The sequence below is a fragment of the Haliotis rufescens genome, unplaced genomic scaffold, assembly GCF_023055435.1.
Source record: "Haliotis rufescens isolate VD_foot unplaced genomic scaffold, xgHalRufe1.0.p SCAF_11, whole genome shotgun sequence".
In the NCBI taxonomy this organism is placed as follows: Eukaryota; Metazoa; Mollusca; class Gastropoda; order Lepetellida; family Haliotidae; genus Haliotis; species Haliotis rufescens.
In genome coordinates this window covers 44,324,971-44,347,710 of record NW_025963791.1, presented here as the reverse complement: position 1 = coordinate 44,347,710, position 22,740 = coordinate 44,324,971, and the positions used below count along the sequence as shown (strand labels likewise).

At 43.2% G+C, this 22,740-nt stretch overlaps 2 protein-coding genes across 3 annotated transcripts in view; both read left to right on the top strand.

Moving 5' to 3' along the window:
* Positions 1-10,340: 10,340 nt before the first annotated feature.
* On the top strand, positions 10,341-11,469 carry LOC124123112 (arylsulfatase I-like). Its single transcript, XM_048392820.1, has one exon. It carries the CDS (start codon positions 10,343-10,345, stop codon positions 11,096-11,098), a length of 756 nt encoding a protein of 251 aa, XP_048248777.1. The 5' UTR covers positions 10,341-10,342; the 3' UTR covers positions 11,099-11,469.
* An 8,896-nt stretch (positions 11,470-20,365) lies between these two features.
* Positions 20,366-22,740, top strand: part of LOC124123109 — a 59,519-nt gene continuing 57,144 nt past the window's right edge. Inside the window, exon 1 of one of the 2 annotated variants that reach the window (XM_048392819.1) lies at positions 20,366-20,978. The gene's annotated coding sequence lies outside the window, so the exon portion shown is untranslated. Of the gene's footprint in view, positions 20,982-22,740 lie in introns of both variants that reach the window. The other variant, XM_048392817.1, reaches the window with a different exon arrangement.

The following is a 22,740-nucleotide window of genomic DNA, read 5'->3' as shown; positions in this document are numbered from 1 at the left end:
AGATGTCTAATAGTGATCTACCAGGTGTCTAATAGTGATCTACCAGATGTCTAATAGTGATCTACCAGGTGTCTAATAGTGATCTACCAGGTGTCTGACAGTGATCTACCAGGTGTCTAACAGTGATCTACCAGATGTCTAATAGTGATCTACCAGGTGTCTAATAGTGATCTACCAGATGTCTAACAGTAATCTACCAGGTGTCTAATAGTGATCTACCAGATGTCTGACAGTGATCTACCAGATGTCTAACAGTGATCTACCAGGTTTCTAACAGTGATCTACCAGATGTCTAATAGTGATCTACCAGGTGTCTAATAGTCATCTACCAGATGTCTAACAGTGATCTACCAGATGTCTAACAGTGATCCACCAGATGTCTACTTAGTGTGTATCCTATTTATTATATACTTTTTTGTGTAGTCGTCTACCAGAAAATTAAATTATTTCATTACAAATGTAAAACCTTGAAACGTAAATTCCCCCTACATAACAGACAGGGACGGTTCATCACCCCTTGTATTTGCGACTTATAAAGTAGTTTCGTGTTTGCAAAATCGTACAAAAATAAAAACAAAAGTATAAAAAAATATTGAGGGTCACGAAAATTCTTCATCATACATTCAGATATGATTATATACAAAATCAACTGTAACCCAAAATATTCTTGAAAATTAAGAGACTGCTGTTGGAAGCTAAAGAATACACGCTGGTCAAGTAACAAAAATGGCACTTTGCGAAACGAACAGTCTCGATTGACGAGTTCAATGAGAAATTTACAGTTTCTAAGGAAACATTTTCGAGAGAATAACACATGGCAAGAAGTGATATTAACTCCATAAACGACCGTCTATCATTATTTTGCCTTGTCAATGTGGACCCAACGTAAAAAGGACGTCAACAGTTTGTATCCGGGCTAGTCACTTACGATAAAGGGAGACAACTCCCTACTTAATGGGAGGTAACTCTTGTACGATAATAGTTCCGTCAAAGAGTTATGTTCACTGCAGTGAAATATCAAGTGTTATGTTCACTGCAGTGAATTATCAAGTGTTATGTTCACTGCAATGAAAATATCGCCTTTCTCAACTTCGGAAAAATCAGTCTATATAAGAAATATACCACGTGTCTGCTAGATGTCAAATAGATGTCTACCAGATATCTACCAAGTTTCTACTAGGTGTCTGCTAGATATCTTCCAGGTGTCTACTAGGTGTCTGCCAGATATCTACTAGGTGTCTGCCAGATGGCTACTAGCTGTCTGCCAAATGTCTACCAGATATCTACTAGGTGTCTACCAAATGTCTACCAGATATCTACCAAGTGTCTACTAGGTGTCTGCGAGATATCAACCAGGTGTCTACTAGTTGTCTGCAAGATATCTACCAGCTGTCTACCAGGTGTCTGTCAGATATCTACCAAATGTCTACCAGATATCTACCAAGTGTCTACTAGGTGTCTGCTAGATATCTACCAGGTATCTACTAGTCGTCTGCCAGATATCTACCATGTGTCTACTAGGTGTCTGCCAGATATCTACTAGTTGTCTGCCAGATGGCCACCAGCTGTCTGCCAAATGTCTACCAGATATCTACCTAGTGTCTACTAGGTGTCTGCCAGATATCTACCAAGTGTCTACTAGGTGTCTGCTAAATATCTACCAGGTGTCTACCAGGTGTCTGTCAGATATCTACCCGATGTCAACTAGGTATCTGCCAGATGGCTACCAGCTGTCTGCCAAATGTCTACCAGATATCTACCAGGTGTCTACTAAATGTCTACCAGATATCTACCAGGTGTCTACCAAATGTCAACCAGATATCTACCAAGTGTCTACTAGGTGTCTGCGAGATATCTACTAGGTGTCTACCAGTCGTCTGCCAGATATCTACCAGGTGTCTACCAGGTGTCAACTAGGTGTCTGCCAGATATCTACCAGGTGTCTTCTAGGTGTCTGCTAGATAATTACCAGGTGTCTACCAGGTGTCTGCCAGATATCTACCAGGTGTCTGCCAGATATCTACCAAGTGTCTACATTTGTGCAAAAAGGGAGTAATGATATGTTTTGAACTTTTTAACATTTCAGCTAGGACATCATCGGGGCCTGGAGATTTACCTGATTTAAGTGTATTAATGGCATCGTGTATTTCAGCGACTTCGATTTCCGATTCTAAAATATCTCGCTCAACATCAGATAAATTTACATCATTAACAACATCATGGATGTTGTCGTCGAAAATATGGTTATTTCCAAAAACCTGTTTGAAATGGAGAAGCCATTCAGGACCTGTAATATTATTACGTGCAATGACTGGATTACGTAGAGATTTTATCACTTTCCAAAAATGCTTTGAGTTCTTTAATGAGTTGGTTAATTTATTCAATTTCAGATGTCTGAAAGAGTTAAGGTGTTGTCTGCATTCTGTTTTATATTTGTTTCTTGGTTTACAATAACTTCTATTTAGTTCTGATCTATTTCGTCGAAACTCGCGAAGGACTCTTCTGGCTGATCTCTTGTGTTCTTTACATTTACCGTTTAAACTGAACAGCTTTTTAGGAACTAAATTTGAACACGAGCGTCGTTTCATACATTTGCCAGACTCCAAAAGAATGTTTATAAAGAGATCGACCGCATCATGCATATTACTCCTCAAAGTATGAAACAGGGTGTCAGACACCTCATCAAAAGTATTGCTTAGACATCGTAAGAAGTCAGGTTTTTTAGATTCATTCCATCTTAAACTGTCAGAAAATATATCCTCTGATAATGGTTCCGATACAGGATTATAAAACGCACACTGTAGTTCTAAAGGAAAGTGGTCGGAGTCTGTGCTCCCCCCAACAGTTAGGCAATCAACAAATCTGAAGAATTCAGCTGGCGCTATAAAATAGTCAACAGTGCTACTGCCATTACTACTTACACATGTTAGTTCAACACTTCTGTCGCCATTCACTCTGACATTCATGATATACAGGTTATAAACATAACATAAATTAAGAAGAAAGCGACCAAATTTGTTAACCACATCATCCAGTGACGATCGTTTACCAATGTCACAAGTGGATCGTCTTCAGGAAATATATCTGGATCACCGTGATTTAATTCAGGTTCTGGAGGGTTATTCTCAGTACCTGTTCGAGAATTGAAATCCCCACACAGTAATATAAAGAAATCAGATTGGTACTCTGATAGGTCGAGAAGAAAGTTATCAATTTTATCAAATAAGCAAGCATTTGGATTTTTCACGTAATACGTTGAGTTTTCAGGGGGAATATAAAAACAGAAGATCAGAATATCTTTTGGTAAACCGAAGGGAGTTTTCTTAATTTCTATGGTCAAAAGATTGTCAATATCATTTCGACGTAACACACAAAACTGTTGAAATCTAACAGCAAAGCAAACTCCACCACTATTCCTGCCATGACCTGACAATTTCACCGACGGGGAGTAAAATATTTTATATCCAGGCAACCAGTCATAGTCTACGTTATCCAAAAAGTTTTCAGATAGACAAAGAAAGTCAAAGGTTACAGATATGAAATAAAGTCATTATTTGAGAGTTTACTGGATAGACCATTCACATTCCAGCAGAGAAATCGGCACAGAGTGTTATCAATTTCATGAGTGAGGTTGATACCGGTGCGTCGTTCATTTGGCTCCTGTGAACAATTGACCGGGGCCGGGCCGAGTCCTCAAGTAGTTTTATTCCTGGCGCCTGATCTTGTCTTTTATAAGTGAACTGTAACAAAACATAAAGTCGAACTTGGATGTCGTATGCAAGGTGTGTGGTGAACAACATGTGTTCAAGAAAATGAGGGGGCACGGGTGGCTCAGTCGTCTAAGGCGCCACGATTCGCTGTGCAGAGTTGCGTCCCTTGGACAAGCCAAAAACCTATGATTATGGGTTCGAATTCCGGTTCGCCTTGATTATGTTTCTAGGTTTGTCCACACCATACCCGCGTTCGTGGGTTTCACCGAAGTGGTAAACGTCTGAGACCTGCATCACTTCCGGCTTTCCTCCCACATTAACTTGGCAAGCCGTGATATAACTGGAATACTGTTAACAGCGGCGTTATACCTACTCACTCACTCAAGAAAATGAACATTGCCGAGAGATGGAACGCTGCTAATAAGAAACCAATAATAGGTTCTTACATGGTAACACACTCAGAACAGGCATTGCACAAGTCAATCTGGACTTTGCAGAAGATGGTTTGGTTGTGGAAATGGAGGTGACTCAGTCACTTTCTCAAACAAAAGGTTAAGATCAGGGCTCCCCTGAAAGAACACATGCAACTATACTATCAGTGGGGTTCCGCGTTAATATATTATTGGATGATGCAAGAACTAGGTCATATATTAAAGCTGCTGTAGCTGCAGAATTAGGGATACAGAGGCCAAAAGAGAAGATACCTGTGTGTCTTGAATAGTAAGAAAGATGGAGTTGAGACCAAGCCAGTTGGAATTGAGGGTGATATTGGGAGATATGTGTATTGACCGAATTGAGAGTAGAGTGTATATGAAGTCTAGCCTATGAAAACATCACCTCACAGTACGTTGAAACATATTATATCCGCAAAGTCCATCATGAAGAATCGAGAGAAGATGTGTCGTACCTTTCAACATTTTGCGTCCAGGCCCGACACATTATTGAATTATGTCATCAGACCAGGTCCGACACCTCGTTGAGTGATATAATCAGTCCAGGTCCGACACCTCGTTGAGTGATACAATCAGTCCAGGTCCGACACCTCGTTGAGTGATATAATCAGACCAGGTCCGACACCTCGTTGAGTGATATAATCAGACCAGGTCCGACACTTCGTTGAGTGATATAATCAGTCCAGGTCCGACACCTCGTTGAGTGATATAATCAGTCCAGGTCCGACACCTCGTTGAGTGATATAATCAGTCCAGGTCCGACACCTCGTTGAGTGATATAATCAGACCAGGACCATATATATTGATCAGAAACTGAGAAAGAGGTGTTACTCCTGATCAGATTCTACTCAGAGAACTGAAACTGACACTACCCAAATAGAAGTTAAGAAAGACCCGATTCGGTCAATTTCAATAGTAAATCTTTCATATCATGACCAACTGTAGTAATATGAAAGCGGCAGTTGTTCCTGAACTTCTTTTGGGTAGTATAAGTGACAGGCTCAAGGAAACTCCTTATGATGTACAATTTCTCCTTGCACTCGACCGTGGGAAGCCTATATATATATTTTACCGCCGCTTCAACTCGAATATCGACGAACATAGGATGCAAGTCAGGACGGAACACACGGACAAGAGAGAGGGTGTGGAAATAGACCCACACATTATAATAGTCAAGGACACACACAGGGTGGAAGGGAATTGGCTATTAGATGATAATTGAACGATATTGGATCATTGATATAGCTGAAGCTTAAGTTAAACATCTTGGCCAAATTACCTTCTTTTTACTTTTTCAATCCAAGCAGAAATTCCAATTCATATGCATAAAGAAACATATACGCAAGAAGGGGGCACAAGTGGTGCTCATGTGAATGTTTACGTCTTGTCTAACCACAACAATTTACATAGATGTTATCAATTACGTCCAGCATTTCATACATTGTTTTGTCAGTAAACTTCAGATGGCATTTGCTTTCATTTTGACAATTGCCTGAACCTCTGAACATAGATATGTATCTGTATCCATGGTCACCACGGCTTGTAACAAAAGCCCCATGTGGGGCGGCCTGACTTTGGATGACAGCTGGCTGGGACAGCATTGGTTTGTTCCATTTCTGTTTCCTCTTTTTCAGTTTGTGAATTCTACCAATGACAACATCACACACTGACTTAGCCCACTCTGACAGACATTCAACAGGTTCTCTTTTGACCCATGTTTTGGCATATGATATGACAGCATCCATAATAATTTAAGTCATTATCACAATTGGCAGGAGGCTGCTCACGATATTTAGGTCCCTATTTGCCGAAGGTTGTCATTGTCAACAAGGTTTATTGGGCCCTGTAGGAGGGGCAAGGGTACCAGTGTATTGTCGACAATAACTCTAGTGTTTAAACAATAACCTCAAACAACCCCCAACACCTGGGGTCTTAGTCCTATACAATGCTGTTCTCTGGCACCATCGCTCTTGTAAACTTCTGATGAACATCACTATTGATGCTTATGCCTTTTAAAGGCACTAGATTTCCGGCCACCGTGCACTTTAATAATCCGCGGGGAAAGCCTTAAGCTAAGGGCAAAAGAGCAGCCGCCCGCATGGAGTGAGTGTCCACGATACACGGGCGGACAGTAGCCATATACTTGAAGCACACTTTTCAGTGCCTTTAAAAACGTGTCGTAAGTTACAGTTTACTGATTGATGTTTGCTGTCAACAAGGGAAGTGAGGTGAAATGGGGTTAACGTCGCTTCCAAGACTATTACACCTATACAGCGACGTGCACGCAGGTGTGTTTGTGTGTCTCGAATTAGGCCGATTTTATAGGCCTAACCCACTGAGATATCATGTCACAGTTTAACATGAATTACACACTCGGACACAGTATACTGACTCCAAGCCGAACAGTCCATATTTCAACGTCTTTTAGGTACGAACCCCGGACCTTCCGCTCTCCGGTCGGAAGCTCTACCACTAGACCACGGAGGGAGGCAGTCACCTCGGGTAGAGAGATGGAGAGTACTCGTTGTGCGAACTGAATAATTGTAGCGGGCCTAATAGTGTGCACCACAAGGTGGAGTTAGAGCGTCCGGTAACATCTGTATAGGTAGGCTACGACATATTGATCTGACCCTGTGTGACTCCAATGCTCCCCCACCACGCCCACCACTGCATGTTGGTTGGTATTAATATACATATCAGGTATAGCTTCATGATCCACCTGCTGGGTGGTATGGACCCAGTCATTTTGATACACGCCGCCATATTGTACGCATCATTAAAGCAATTCCTGCGAGGAGACAACTGCGCATTTAACTGCACACATAAGTTGTCCCATTCAAATAGTCACCCAAATCTACCCACCAAAGAATGTCTGCTTTCACTGCCGTAATGATATAGACATGTGGATGTTTCTATGGACACTGTTACATAGGTCAATTAAGACACGTGGGAATGTACGCCATTCACGGATGGCACGTCCTGACCAGTTGAGCTCACCTATCAATCAATCCAATCAATTGACACTTTATTCTTTTTTCTTATGTTGACAAGGTAGACATGTTTTCAACCCTCGTAGCTTATCACGAGGAGAGGTTAAAGTTCCCATGACGCTTTTTAACCTCTATACCAAGAAATACAAGCTTTTGCGTTGGGGGTACAAACCTGTCCCCGTTGATTGTGGAACCCAAACTTACAATTCCACATTTTAAGGCCATCTTCCCGAGGGAAGACAGTTAACTGACTTTAAAAGTCCAGTTTCCAACCTTGCCGAACTAGGCTGGAATTACTGGGCTCGATCGTAGCGCCACCAGTGGCTATTACCAGTTATGTCCCTTCTAAGCCTCTCCTATGGACCAATCAGATTCCACCTCTCGTATCACTTGCGTTTGCTTCACACAAAATGGTGGCGCCCAGTCAGGACGATCTGCTCGATAATCAAGATCTATATTGTGACAAAACGGGTCTTACATCGCGAAATGCATCAAATCACGTGAGCACCTTCATTAAAAACATGAAAAGATTTGGAAAATATCGGCTGACAACGAGTTGGCAGTGCACATGCTTTGCAAATCCTGCAATCGACCGAAATCTGCACGACAGTATACGAACCGGATTTCGATTTCAGTGCGCGATTTTGATTGGACTATGCAAAAACTCGTTAGTCCAGCCAAAATGTAACTCCATAATACCAGCCTAGTTCGGCAAGGGTGGAAACTGGACTTTTAAAGTCAGTTAACTCTCTTGCCTCGGGAAGATGTATTAAGGCTGTTATTTCACATTCTGATTTTGTTTCTGCGATTACAAGGAAATTGTCAATGTACACCACAATAGCCACGCTCGAACCAGAAAATTTAGGTTGAAATATTCTTGTTATACTGGACAATTGTTAGAATACATCCAGAGTCCCCGCGAGACGTAACAACAGGTAGCGGTGTATCAAACCATGTATGTAACAGCATCACTGTCACCAAACTGCACCTTTAGTCCGAGCGCTTGAGTCCGGGTGTACTGGCACTCGAGGATCAACCCATGTATGTAACAGCATCACTGTCACCAAACTGCTACTTTAGTCTGAGCGCTTGAGTCCGGGTGTACTGGCACTCGAGGATCAACCCATGTATGTAACAGCATCACTGTCACCAAACTGCCACTTTAGTCCGAGCGCTTGAGTCCGGGTGTACTGGCACTCGAGGATCAACCCATGTAGATCTATCTTGGACATACACCGCAACAGTGAATCGCGGCGCCTAAGACGACTGGGCCACCCGTGCCCCCGATATAATGAGATAACATATTGGCGTCACGCTTATGGCACAAAATCAGTGATCCATAACATAGTCTTTTGGGTATAATATACCGTTATGGGCAGTGTAGTTTTTTTCCACTTTTCCTCCACCCTCGACTGGCACAGGCAACTACTCTAATCTGGACCAACAAAGTGTCAAAGACGTGTTGGTGTTCTTGTTCCCACTTCCAATTTTAATCTGGCTTAAGCTGTCCATTCAAAATATCCATCAAGTGTCGAGAAATTCTGACAAGGTTCTGTACAAGGCGGTGATAGCACCTGGTGAATCCGAGGAATTCCGCAATGACAACTGAGTCAGAGTGGCTGCAGGAGAGGTGTCATGTATCAAAGTGGCAGTGGATGTATCAAAGGATGAATCCCCTTTATTGCCAGAATCTTCACCTGAAAATATAGATATCCTCAATGGATGCTGATATACAGGCCAATGTGAAGTCGAGAAAGTTTGTTGGTGACATCAAGAGTTCGTACTTACTGCTGGACCAGGAGTGAAAGGTGAGTACTCTGGAGGTGTGGACGCATGTCCCTGGCTTGGGTTGGATGTAAACAAATTTTTCTGTTTTGGTTGGGTTGTAACTTGATGAATGTCATACCTTCCTGTGCCCTTCAAGTAAGCTAATATCCTAACTTCATCTTCAGCAGACAAAACTTCAGACTTGACCTCCCAATCTTCACCACCCTGAGCCATGTTGATTTATACAACACACATACATATACACATATGTCATTGTACACATAAACATGTACACAATGACTATGTCAATACACTGTAGCCGAATGCATGTAAATGTAAACAATAACACTGTATTTCAGCATAACAATTTGGGAATATCCGATCTACTTCAATTTACTTCATTCGATAAATTTTATAATCTGTGTGTACTACTCAAAATTCATGTATTGCAATTTCGCTATGTTTGCTTTGTAATATGTGGAATACCAAATAATAACAATTGTTGAATATATTTCTTTTCCTGTTAAAGTCTGTGACTTCATAATTGTACTGCAATCTACTCCATTGATTCCATTCTTTGACAAAGCCGACATACAGGCTGTACACTCCTTCCCTTCTCCCCTCACACAGTTGTACAGTGACTGATAAAGTATGACAAGGCATGTTCCAGTGACCAACATTTGCGTAAAATTAGACCAGTCAGGTGTATTCAGTTCGGGCTGGCCTGGGGACGATAAGCAACGACGCTTACCTCTATCTGACACTCACACACACTGTGTTACAAACACAAAGCTGTTTTACTGAGCTGGCTACACACTCTTAGACATGAGTTTGCTGTGTGTCCTGTTTGTTGCCTCCGTCACATGTCTTCAACACAGCACTGCTGCAGACAAACCACACATCGTCTTCATCGTGGCCGATGACCTTGGCTGGAACGACGTCGGCTGGATCAACCCCGACATCCAGACACCGACACTTGACCGTCTCGCCCAAAGCGGCGTCATCCTCAACTCTTCCTATGTCCAGCCACTGTGTTCCCCCTCCAGAAACTGCTTCATGTCAGGCAAGTTTCCCTACCACACAGGGCTCCAGGATGGTGTGGTCTTCATAGAGCAACCCAAGTACATGCCAGCAGACCTGACCACCATCCCACAGAGGCTGAAGACCCTCGGCTATGATACCCACATGGTCGGCAAATGGCACCTAGGCTTTTGTAACCTGAAGTACACGCCCACCTACAGAGGCTTTGACACCTTCATGGGCTACTATGCAGGTACAGTGGACTACTTCACACATGTCAGGGACGAGGTGGCTGATTACTATGGTTATGACTTCAGGAACATGACAGATGTGTACAAGGGCGCCAAAGGGGAATACTCCACATACGTGTTTGCGAAGAGAGCCATTGATATCATAATGAATCATGACAAATCCAAGCCGATGTATCTCTACCTGCCGTTCCAAGCTGTACATGAACCACTGCAGGTACCGACCAAATATTCAAACCGATACAGCCACATTCATCATGGACAACCTACTTCTTGTGTTTACAACAGACAATGGTGGGCCTCCTAGTCAAGGCGCAAATAACTGGCCACTGAGGGGCGGGAAAGCCACACTGTGGGAGGGAGGCACCAGGGGAGCGGGTTTCGTCTACAGCAAGACTCTGCTGAAGAAGACAGGCTACACACATCCTGGTCTGTTCCACGCCGTGGACTGGTACCCCACGTTAATGGACATAGCGGGGGGAGACTCCAGCCAGCTGGACATAGACGGGTTGAGTCAGGTCGACATGATCCTCAATGGAGGTGGCAGCGTCAGGAAGGAATTTGTCTACAACATCTACGACGACCACTATGCTGCAGCTCTCAGGTGGGGAGACCTGAAGTTGATCGTTGGAGACCCTGGTTACTCAGGATGGTACCCTCCGGCTGGGTCTGACTTAGACGTCCCCCCCGTCATGGACGACTCTCCCCTCCCCAACGTCATGCTGTACAACATCAGCGCCGACCCCACGGAGCACCAGGACATCTCCAAGGACAACCCAAACCTCGTCAACTTCCTGCTGCAGATGCTGGCGATGAAGAATGGGACTCGGGTGCCTGCGATGGACCCACCCTCTGACCCGCGATCTAACCCTGTCAACTTCAACGGTATCTGGAGCCCCGGCTGGTGCTAAGCATTGGTGTTGTATCATGCAGCATGCCAGTCTACCTCCTTCACTGTGAGGATCCTTTGTGAATTCACAGCTAACTCAAACAATCCTTCTTTATCATCATAATCATAATTGTGCCAATTCTGCAGAACAGTCTACTATTACAGGTTTAACTATAAGGACCATTCGTCTTAACTTTTATTTTTTAATTATTATTTGTTTCATATTCAGAAGAAATACAAGTCGACCCTAAGTTATAAAACTGTGAGCAGGGAACGTGTCAGAGAGTCTTTGTACAAGACACCAATCATGGGATGTTCTGATATCTGTAGGGGAGACAACTTATACAAGATGAAGCTATGGTCTTTGCTTTCATTAAAAACATATGACATATATCTTTTTAAAAAAATTTATTTGAGTTTGTTGACCACCGCTCATTGATTGATGTATGTACTTTGCTTCGTGTCTTTGGAATTAGTGAGTTGGTTGACTACTACTACTATGGCTACGAATAAGCTGTACTGCTACTGATGATGCTACTACTGCTCCTTCTTCCCTCCACCTCCTCCTCTCCCCCCCACCTCCTCTTACTAATACTACCTTTACTACTACTACTACTACTACTACTACTACTACTACTACTACTACTACTACTACTACTACCTTTACTACTACTACTACTACTACTACCTCCACCTCCTCCTCTCTCTCCCCACACCTCCTCTTACTACTACTGCTACTACTACTACTACCTTTACTACTACTACCACTACTACTACCTTTACTACTACTACTACTACTACTACTACTACTACTACTACTACTACTACTACCTCCACCTCCTCCTCTCTCTCCCCACACCTCCTCTTACTACAACTACCTTTACTACTACTACTACTACTACTACTACTACTACCTTTACTACTACTACTACTACTACTACTACTACCTTTACTACAACTACCTTTACTACTACTACTACTACTACTACTACAACTACTACCTTTACTACTACTACCTTTACTACTACTACTACTACTACTACTACTACCTCCACCTCCTCCTCTCTCTCCCCACACCTCCTCTTACTACTACTACCTTAACTACTACTACTACTACTACCTTTACTACTACTACTACTACTACTACTACTACTACTACTGCTCCTACTTCTTCCCTCCACCTCCTTCTCTTCACCTCCACATCTGCTGCTGCTGCTGCTGCTGCTGCTCATCCTTCTCCCTTCCTCCTCCTACTACAACTGCTGATACCACTAATGCTGCTGCTTATGTATTTGTGGTTGAAACATCAGAATTGTTCCAGCTTTTTCACGGGAGTCATAATTAAGGCCGGATCATATAAATCAGTGATTGATTTTTTAAGTAACATCCCGTACAGTCAGGATACGATGACGCGTATCAGCTAGGTCAATGAGGATATTGCTGACTGTAACAACTTATCTCCCTGTTACACTTTTGCCAAATGTCTACAAGATGTCTGCCAAATATCTACCAGGTGTCTGCCCGATGTCTACCAGATGTCTATCTACCAGATGTCTACTAGGTGTTTACCAGATGTCTGACAGTTATCTACCAGATGTCTACTACGTGTCTACCAGATGTCTGACAGTATCTACCAGATGTCTACCAGGTGTCTGCCCGATGTCTACCAGATGTCTATCTACCAGATGTCTGACAGTTATCTACCAGATGTCTACTAGGTGTCTACCAGATGTCTGACAGTTATCTACCAGATGTCTACTAGGTGTCTACCAGATGCCTGACAGTTATCTACCAGATGTCTAATAGGTGTCTACCAGATGTCTGACAGTTATCTACCAGATGTCTACTAGGTGTCTACCAGATGTCTGACAGTTATCTACCAGATGTCTAATAGTGTCTACCAGATGCCTGACAGTTATCTACCAGATGTCTACTAGGTGTCTACCAGATGCCTGACAGTTATCTACCAGATGTCTAATAGTGTCTACCAGATGTATGACAGTTATCTACCAGATGTCTAATCGTGTCTACCAAATGTCTGACAGTTATCTACCAGATGTCTGATAGTGTCTACCAGATGCCTGACAGTTATCTACCAGATGTCTAATAGTGTCTACCAGATGTCTGACAGTTATCTACCAGATGTCTAATAGTGTCTACCAGATGTCTGACAGTTATCTACCAGATGTCTAATAGTGTCTACCAGATGTCTGACAGTTATCTACCAGATGTCTGATAGTGTCTACCAGATATCTAATAGTGATCTACCAGGTGTCTAACAGTGATTTACCAGATGTCTAACAGTGATCTACCAGGTGTCTAATAGTGATCTACCAGGTGTCTAATAGTGATCTACCAGGTGTCTGATAGTGATCTACCAGGTGTCTAATAGTGATCTACCAGGTGTCTAATAGTGATCTACCAGGTGTCTAATAATGATCTACCAGGTGTCTGACAGTGGTCTACCAGGTGTCTAATAGTGATCTACCAGGTGTCTAATAGTGATCTACCAGATGTCTAATAGTGATCTACCAGGTGTCTGACAGTGATCTACCAGATGTCTAACAGTGATCTACCAGATGTCTGACAGTGATCTACCAGGTGTCTGACAGTGGTCTACCAGGTGTCTGACAGTGGTCTACCAGGTGTCTAATAGTGATCTACCAGATGTCTAATAGTGATCTACCAGGTGTCTGACAGTGATCTACCAGATGTCTGACAGTGATCTACCAGGTGTCTGACAGTGGTCTACCAGGTGTCTGACAGTTATCTACCAGATGTCTAATAGATGTCTACCAGATGTCTGACAGTTATCTACCAGATGTCTACTAGGTGTCTACCAGATGTCTGACAGTTATCTACCAGATGTCTAATAGTGTCTACCAGATGCCTGACAGTTATCTACCAGATGTCTACTAGGTGTCTACCAGATGCCTGACAGTTATCTACAAGATGTCTAATAGTGTCTACCAGATGTATGACAGTTATCTACCAGATGTCTAATCGTGTCTACCAAATGTCTGACAGTTATCTACCAGATGTCTGATAGTGTCTACCAGATGCCTGACAGTTATCTACCAGATGTCTAATAGTGTCTACCAGATGTCTGACAGTTATCTACCAGATGTCTAATAGTGTCTACCAGATGTCTGACAGTTATCTACCAGATGTCTAATAGTGTCTACCAGATGTCTGACAGTTATCTACCAGATGTCTGATAGTGTCTACCAGATATCTAATAGTGATCTACCAGGTGTCTAACAGTGATTTACCAGATGTCTAACAGTGATCTACCAGGTGTCTAATAGTGATCTACCAGGTGTCTAATAGTGATCTACCAGGTGTCTGATAGTGATCTACCAGGTGTCTAATAGTGATCTACCAGGTGTCTAATAGTGATCTACCAGGTGTCTAATAATGATCTACCAGGTGTCTGACAGTGGTCTACCAGGTGTCTAATAGTGATCTACCAGGTGTCTAATAGTGATCTACAAGATGTCTAATAGTGATCTACCAGGTGTCTGACAGCGATCTACCAGATGTCTAACAGTGATCTACCAGATGTCTGACAGTGATCTACCAGGTGTCTGACAGTGGTCTACCAGGTGTCTGACAGTGGTCTACCAGGTGTCTAATAGTGATCTACCAGATGTCTAATAGTGATCTACCAGGTGTCTGACAGTGATCTACCAGGTGTCTAATAGTGATCTACCAGATGTCTAACAGTAATCTACCAGGTTTCTAACAGTGATCTACCAGATGTCTAATAGTGATCTACCAGGTGTCTAATAGTCATCTACCAGATGTCTAACAGTGATCTACCAGATGTCTAGCAGTGATCTACCAGATGTCTAACAGTGACCCACAAGATATCTACTTTGTGTGTATCCTATTTATTATATACTTTTTTGTGTAGTCGTCTACCAGAAAATTAAATTATTTCATTACAAATGTAAAACCTTGAAACGTAAATTCCCCCTACATAACAGACAGGGACGGTCCATCACCCCTTGTATTTGCGACTTATAAAGTAGTTTCGTGTTTGCAAAATCGTACAAAAATATAAACAAAAGTATCAAAAAATATTGAGGGTCACGAAAATTCTTCATCATACATTCAGATATGATTATATACAAAATAAACTGTAACCCAAAATATTCTTGAAAATTAAGAGACTGCTGTTGGAAGCTAGAGAATACACGCTGGTCAAGTAACAAAAATGGCACTTTGCGAAACGAACAGTCTCGATTGACGAGTTCAATGAGAAATTTACAGTTTCTAAGGAAACATTTTCGAGAGAATAACAAATGGCAAGAAGTGATATTACCTCCATAAACGACCGTCTATCATTATTTTGCCTTGTCAATGTGGACCCAACGTAAAAAGGACGTCAACAGTTTGTATCCGGGCTAGTCACTTACGATAAAGGGAGACAACTCCCTACTTAATGGGAGGTAACTCTTGTACGACAATAGTTCCGTCAAAGAGTTATGTTCACTGCAGTGAAATATCAAGTGTTATGTTCACTGCAGTGAATTATCAAGTGTTATGTTCACTGCAATGAAAATATCGCCTTTCTCAACTTCGGAAAAATCAGTCTATATAAGAAATATACCACGTGTCTGCTAGATGTCAACTAGATGTCTACCAGATATCTACCAAGTGTCTGCTAGGTGTCTGCTAGATATCTACCAGGTGTCTACTAGTTGTCTGCCAGATATCTACCAGGTGTCTACTAGGTGTATGCCAGATATCTACTAGGTGTCTGCCAGATGGCTACTAGCTGTCTGCCAAATGTCTACCAGATATCTACCAGGTGTCTACCAAATGTCTACCATATATCTACCAAGTGTCTACTAGGTGTCTGCGAGATATCAACCAGGTGTCTACTAGGTGTCTGCTAGATATCTACCAGGTGTCTACTAGTCGTCTGCCAGATATCTACCAGGTGTCTACTAGGTGTCTGCCAGATATCTACTAGGTTTCTGCCAGATATCTACTAGGTGTCTGCCAGATATCTACTAGGTGTCTGCCAGATGGCCACCAGCTGTCTGCCAAATGTCTACCAGATATCTACCAGGTGTCTACCAAATGTCTACCAGATATCTACCAAGTGTCTACTAGGTGTCTGCGATATATCAACCAGGTGTCTACCAGGTGTCTACCAAATGTCTACCAGCTATCTACCAGGTGTCTACCAAATGTCTACCAGATATCTACCAAGTGTCTACTAGGTGTCTGCGAGATATCTACCAGGTGTCTACTAGTTGTCTTCCAGATATCTACCAAGTGTCTACAAGATGGCTGCCATATATCTACCAAGTGTCTACTAGGTGTCTGCTAGATATCTACCAGGTGTCTACTAGGTTTCTGCCAGATATCTACTAGGTGTCTGCCAGATGGCTACCAGCTGTCTGCCAAATGTCTACCAGATATCTACCAGGTGTCTACCAAATGTCTACCAGATATCTACCAGGTGTCTACCAAATGTCAACCAGATATCTACCAAGTGTCTACTAGGTGTCTGCGAGATATCTACTAGGTGTCTACCAGTCGTCTGCCAGATATCTACCAGGTGTCTACCAGGTGTCTGTCAGAAATCTACAAGGTGTCTACTAGGTGTCTGCCAGATATCTACCAGGTGTCAACTAAGTGTCTGCCAGATATCTACCAGGTGTCTTCTAGGTGTCTGCTAGATAATTACCAGGTGTCTACCAGGTGTCTGCCAGATATCTACCAGGTGTCTGCCATATATCTACCATATGTCAACTAGGTGTCTGCTATATATCTACCAGGTGTCAACTAGATGTCTGCTATATATCTACCAGGTGTCCCCTAGTTGTCTGCCAGATATCTACCAGGTGTCAACTAGGTGTCTGCCAGATATCTACCAGATGTCAACTAGGTGTCTGCTATATATCTACCATATGTCAACTAGGTGTCTGCTATATATCTACCATATGTCAACTAGGTGTCTGCTATATATCTACCATATGTCAACTAGGTGTCTGCTATATATCTACCAGGTGTCTACCAGGTGTCTGCCAGATATCTACCAGGTGTCTGCCAGATATCTACCAGGTGTCTGCCAGGTGTCTGCCATATATCTACCATATGTCAACTAGGTGTCTGCTATATATCTACCAGGTGTCCACTAGTTGTCTGCCAGATATCTAACAGGTGTCAACTAGGTGTCTGCCAGATATCTACCAGATGTCAACTAGGTGTCTGCCATATATCTACCAGGTGTCTAGTAGGTGTCTGCCAGATATCTACCAGGTGTCCACTAGCTGTCTGCCAGATATCTACAGGGTGTCAACTAGGTGTCTGCCAGATATCTACCAAGCGTCTAATGGTGTCTGCTATATATCTACCAGGTGTCTACTAGTTGTCAACAAGGACATGAATCCTTCAGATAACAGGCCAAAGCTGAAAAAGGGGAGTAACTCGTCGAACTTTGTTCCTTCTGTCTGCTATTTTTTACTACTACTACTACTAGTTGCGTGGTGACTATGCCTGTCTTAAAAGGCGATTAAGGGATCAGGTGGTCAGTCTCGCTGACTTTGTAGGTGCATGTAATTGTCTCCCAATTGCCCAATCGATGCTCATGATATCAATCACTGGATTGTCTGGTCCAGACTGGATTATTTACAGACCGTCGTTATATAGCTGGAATACTGCTGAGTGTGGGGTTACCCACTGCCTGTAACAACTGTGGTATGTATGATGTGACAGTGGCTGTAGACGGTGGTCTGCACAACAAGGTTCAAGTCATCGCTGTCAACAAGCAGCTTTCAATCAAATAATGAATACACGTTATAGATCGTCTCGCCGGACAATGAGGAATATGTATGTATCTATATCTAAGTCTCATTTGTCCAAATCAGAATGACTATCGATGTGTATATTGAGTCCTGCTGATCACCGCGCAACATTTAATCAACAACAGATATATGCTGCTACATAATTGTCTTCTAGTTGTAACAATACACGTGTATATATCATGTCACTATAACAATACCCGTTATATATCATTTCACTATAACAATACACGTGTATATATCATGTCACTACAACAATACACGTGTATATATCATTTCACTATAACAATACACGTGTATATATCATGTCGCTATAACAATACACGTGTATATATCATGTCGCTATAACAATACATGTGTATTTATCATTTCACTATAACCATACACGTGTATATATCATGTCGTTATAACAATACATGTGTATACATAATGTTGCTATAACAATACACGTGTATATATCATGTCACTATATGGTTGTAGCTGTGAGTTTAAAGTACATGTGTGTGTGACTGGAGTCTCTGGTTGTAGCTGTGAGTTAACAGTACATGTGTGTGTGACTGGAGTCTCTGGTTGTAGCTGTGAGGTAACAGTACACGTGTGTGTGTGTGACTGGAGTCTCTGGTTGTAGCTGTGAGGTAACAGTACACGTGTGTGTGACTGGAGTATCTGGTTGTAGCTGTGAGGTAACAGTACATGTGTGTGTTTGTGACTGGAGTCTCTGGTTGTAGCTGTGAGGTAACAGTACACGTGTGTGTGGCTGGAGTATCTGGTTGTAGCTGTGAGGTAACAGTACATGTGTGTGTGACTGGAGTCTCTGGTTGTACCTGAGTTAACAGTACACGTGTGTGTGACTGGAGTCTCTGGTTGTAGCTGTGAGTTAACAGTACATGTGTGTGTGTGTGTGACTGGAGTCTCTGGTTGTAGCTGTGAGGTAACAGTACATGTGTGTGTGACTGGAGTCTCTGGTTGTAGCTGTGAGGTAACAGTACATGTGTGTGTGACTGGAGTCTCTGGTTGTAGCTGTGAGTTAACAGTACATGTGTGTGTGTGTGTGACTGGAGTCTCTGGTTGTAGCTGTGAGTTAACAGTACATGTGTGTGTGTGTGTGACTGGAGTCTCTGGGTGTAGCTGTGAGGTAACAGTACATGTGTGTGTGTGTGAATGGAGTCTCTGGTTGTAGCTGTGAGTTAACAGTACACGTGTGTGTGGCTGGAGTATCTGGTTGTAGCTGTGAGGTAACAGTACATGTGTGTGTGACTGGAGTCTCTGGTTGTACCTGAGTTAACAGTACACGTGTGTGTGACTGGAGTCTCTGGTTGTAGCTGTGAGTTAACAGTACATGTGTGTGTGTGTGTGACTGGAGTCTCTGGTTGTAGCTGTGAGGTAACAGTACATGTGTGTGTGACTGGAGTCTCTGGTTGTAGCTGTGAGGTAACAGTACATGTGTGTGTGACTGGAGTCTCTGGTTGTAGCTGTGAGTTAACAGTACATGTGTGTGTGTGTGTGACTGGAGTCTCTGGTTGTAGCTGTGAGTTAACAGTACATGTGTGTGTGTGTATGACTGGAGTCTCTGGGTGTAGCTGTGAGGTAACAGTACATGTGTGTGTGTGTGAATGGAGTCTCTGGTTGTAGCTGTGAGTTAACAGTACATGTGTGTGTGACTGGAGTCTCTGGTTGTAGCTGTGAGGTAACAGTACATGTGTGTGACTGGAGTCTCTGGTTGTACCTGACTTAACAGTACATGTGTGTGTGGCTTGTGTCTCTGGTTGGAGCTGTGAGGTAACAGTACATGTGTGTGTGACTGGAGTCTCTGGTTGTACCTGACTTAACAGTACATGTGTGTGTGACTGGAGTCTCTGGTTGGAGCTGTGAGTTAACAGTACATGTGTGTGTGTGACTGGAGTCTCTGGTTGTAGCTGTGAGTGAACAGTACATGTGTGTGTGTGTGTGTGTGTGTGTGTGTGTGTGACTGGAGTCTCTGGTTGTAGCTGTGAGTTAACTGTACATGTGTGTGTGACTGGAGTCTCTGGTTGTAGCTGTGAGTTAACAGTACATGTTTGTGTGTGTGACTGGAGTCTCTGGTTGGAGCTGTGAGTTAACAGTACATGTGTGTGTGACTGGAGTCTCTGGTTGTAGCTGTGAGTTAACAGTACATGTGTGTGTGAAGAGTCGGATGTAAACCCCGATGACCTGGAAGGTCGGATTGACCCGTCCAGACGTCCATGGATGCCAGGTAGAGTTGAACAGGCATGACTCATCCCGCCCAGTCCTACATCCCCCCAGTCCTACATCCCCCAAACACGGCGGGCACCACCTGGTCCCAGCTACCCATCCTCTCCACACAGGGCCGTGTTCCCGCACCGTGTACTCATGCCGTGTCAACTGACATCGGGTTGAATAAACGAACAACTAGGCCCCGCAGTCCCCGCCCTTGGCTCTAATGAAATGAACCTTATCACATTATCGACTGCCTAGCCTTGTGGAATCCCACCGCCGTTGTGGAAGAAAAGTATTAATTATGCATGGCGTGCTGAGATGGTAAGACAGGACCTGGCTGGTAGGATGGGGAGGGAAGAGGGATGTTGCTGTGTATTTCCTCTGGAGTTTTACACTTGAAATACTAGACGGGAACGACCAGTGCGTGTCGGTTCTCTACTCTGACTGTCGATGTACGCTCGCTAAGCGTCTTGCTCGCGTAGTGACTACCATCCTTCACGTTTGTAACAGATCGATAAAATTGACATGCTTGTTCTGATTAAATTTCTGCTTCGGGAACTAAGTTGGACGAAGGAAGAAGAAAACCTGTTTTTACAGCTTGGGAGAGAGTAGCTGATCATTATCACGCTGCTGGTGGAGTCGGAATGTTGGAGTCAGAGACGCCGCCCTAGCAAACCCGACCGTCCCCCCTCCCCCTTCACCTGTAGGTGGTCAGCTGGACACTAGAGCGGTCGCGTGACCCGCCCGGTCAGGACGTGGCCCATGGAGCTAGCGAGGATTGCACGTGCAGCTTGATGAACCGAGGGCAGTGTGTGGCTCGCTGATCGTCCCGCGCCAATGGGTTGAGGCGGACAAGAGGGCAAGGTTGTGAGTATAATCCTGTACATTTCTCTCACAACTAATAGCGGATAAACAATTGCACTGAAGGAACGGCAGTTCTCTTGGCAGGAAACAAACCCATTTCACACCAACTTCCGTGTTGTCCCACGCCTCCCCAACCATCCACCCCCCTCCTCCCACCCACCCCCACCTCCCTTGCTGTACTGAAGCGTTAAGGAATACTGTCTGCAGTGTGATTTTCATGTATAACCAGACAAACTGACTTGTATATACAATGACGCTCAATTTGATTTAACAATAGTAGGTGCAGATCTAGATGCGCAGGCAAAGCCTGAATGATATGACTCAACCGTGGCTTCTTGGCTGAATCGATGTGTTGTTACAGTTGCTTACGTACGCCATAGCTACTCTATTATATCTCCATGCCAAAAATGACTAACTCGCCGTGTTGATATCAGTGGAAGTACGTACGCCACAGCAACTCTTGTAATCCCACGATGCCATACACTAGCAGGTTACATTCACGTACACTACAACACTATCTACATAGTAGCAGGTTACATTCACGTACGCTACAACACTGTCTACATAGTAGCAGGTTACATTCACGTACGCTACAACACTGTCTACATAGTAGCAGGTTACATTCACGTACACTACAACACTATCTACATAGTAGCAGGTTACATTCACGTACGCTACAACACTGTCTACATAGTAGCAGGTTACATTCACGTACGCTACAACACTATCTACATAGTAGCAGGTTACATTCACGTACACTACAACACTGTCTACATAGTAGCAGGTTACATTCACGTACACTACAACACTATCTACATAGTAGCAGGTTACATTCACGTACGCTACAACACTGTCTACATAGTAGCAGGTTACATTCACGTTCGCTACAACACTGTCTACATAGTAGCAGGTTACATTCACGTACGCTACAACACTATCTACATAGTAGCAGGTTACATTCACGTACGCTACAACACTGTCTACATAGTAGCAGGTTACATTCACGTACACTACAACACTATCTACATAGTAGCAGGTTACATTCACGTACGCTACAACACTGTCTACATAGTAGCAGGTTACATTCACGTACACTACAACACTGTCTACATAGTAGCAGGTTACATTCACGTACACTACAACACTATCTACATAGTAGCAGGTTACAATCACGTACACTACAACACTATCTACAAAGAAGCAGATTACATTCACGTGCACTACAACACTATCTACAAAGTAGCAGGTTACATTCACGTACACTACAACACTATCTACATAGTAGCAGGTTACATTCACGTACACTACAACACTATCTACATAGTAGCAGGTTACAATCACGTACACTACAACACTATCTACAAAGAAGCAGATTACATTCACGTGCACTACAACACTATCTACAAAGTAGCAGGTTACATTCACGTACACTACAACACTATCTACATAGTAGCAGGTTACATTCACGTACACTACAACACTGTCTACATAGTAGCAGGTTACATTCACGTACACTACAACACTATCTACAAAGTAGCAGGTTACAATCACGTACACTACAACACTATCTACAAAGTAGCAGATTACATTCACGTGCACTACAACACTATCTACATAGTAGCAGGTTACAATCACGTACACTACAACACTTACTTTGCCGGTCTATGTCTCTGTTTTTGTCATTGCTGGCGATAGTACGATAGTCCCCAGATCGATGACCAAGAATCATCGTTTGATCGTATCGGGAGGAAATGCGCTGATT

Excerpts from the sequence above, each read along its gene's own strand:
- LOC124123112 (XM_048392820.1), top strand. The coding sequence starts at position 10,343 with ATGACAAATCCAAGCCGATGTATCTCTACCTGCCGTTCCAAGCTGTAC.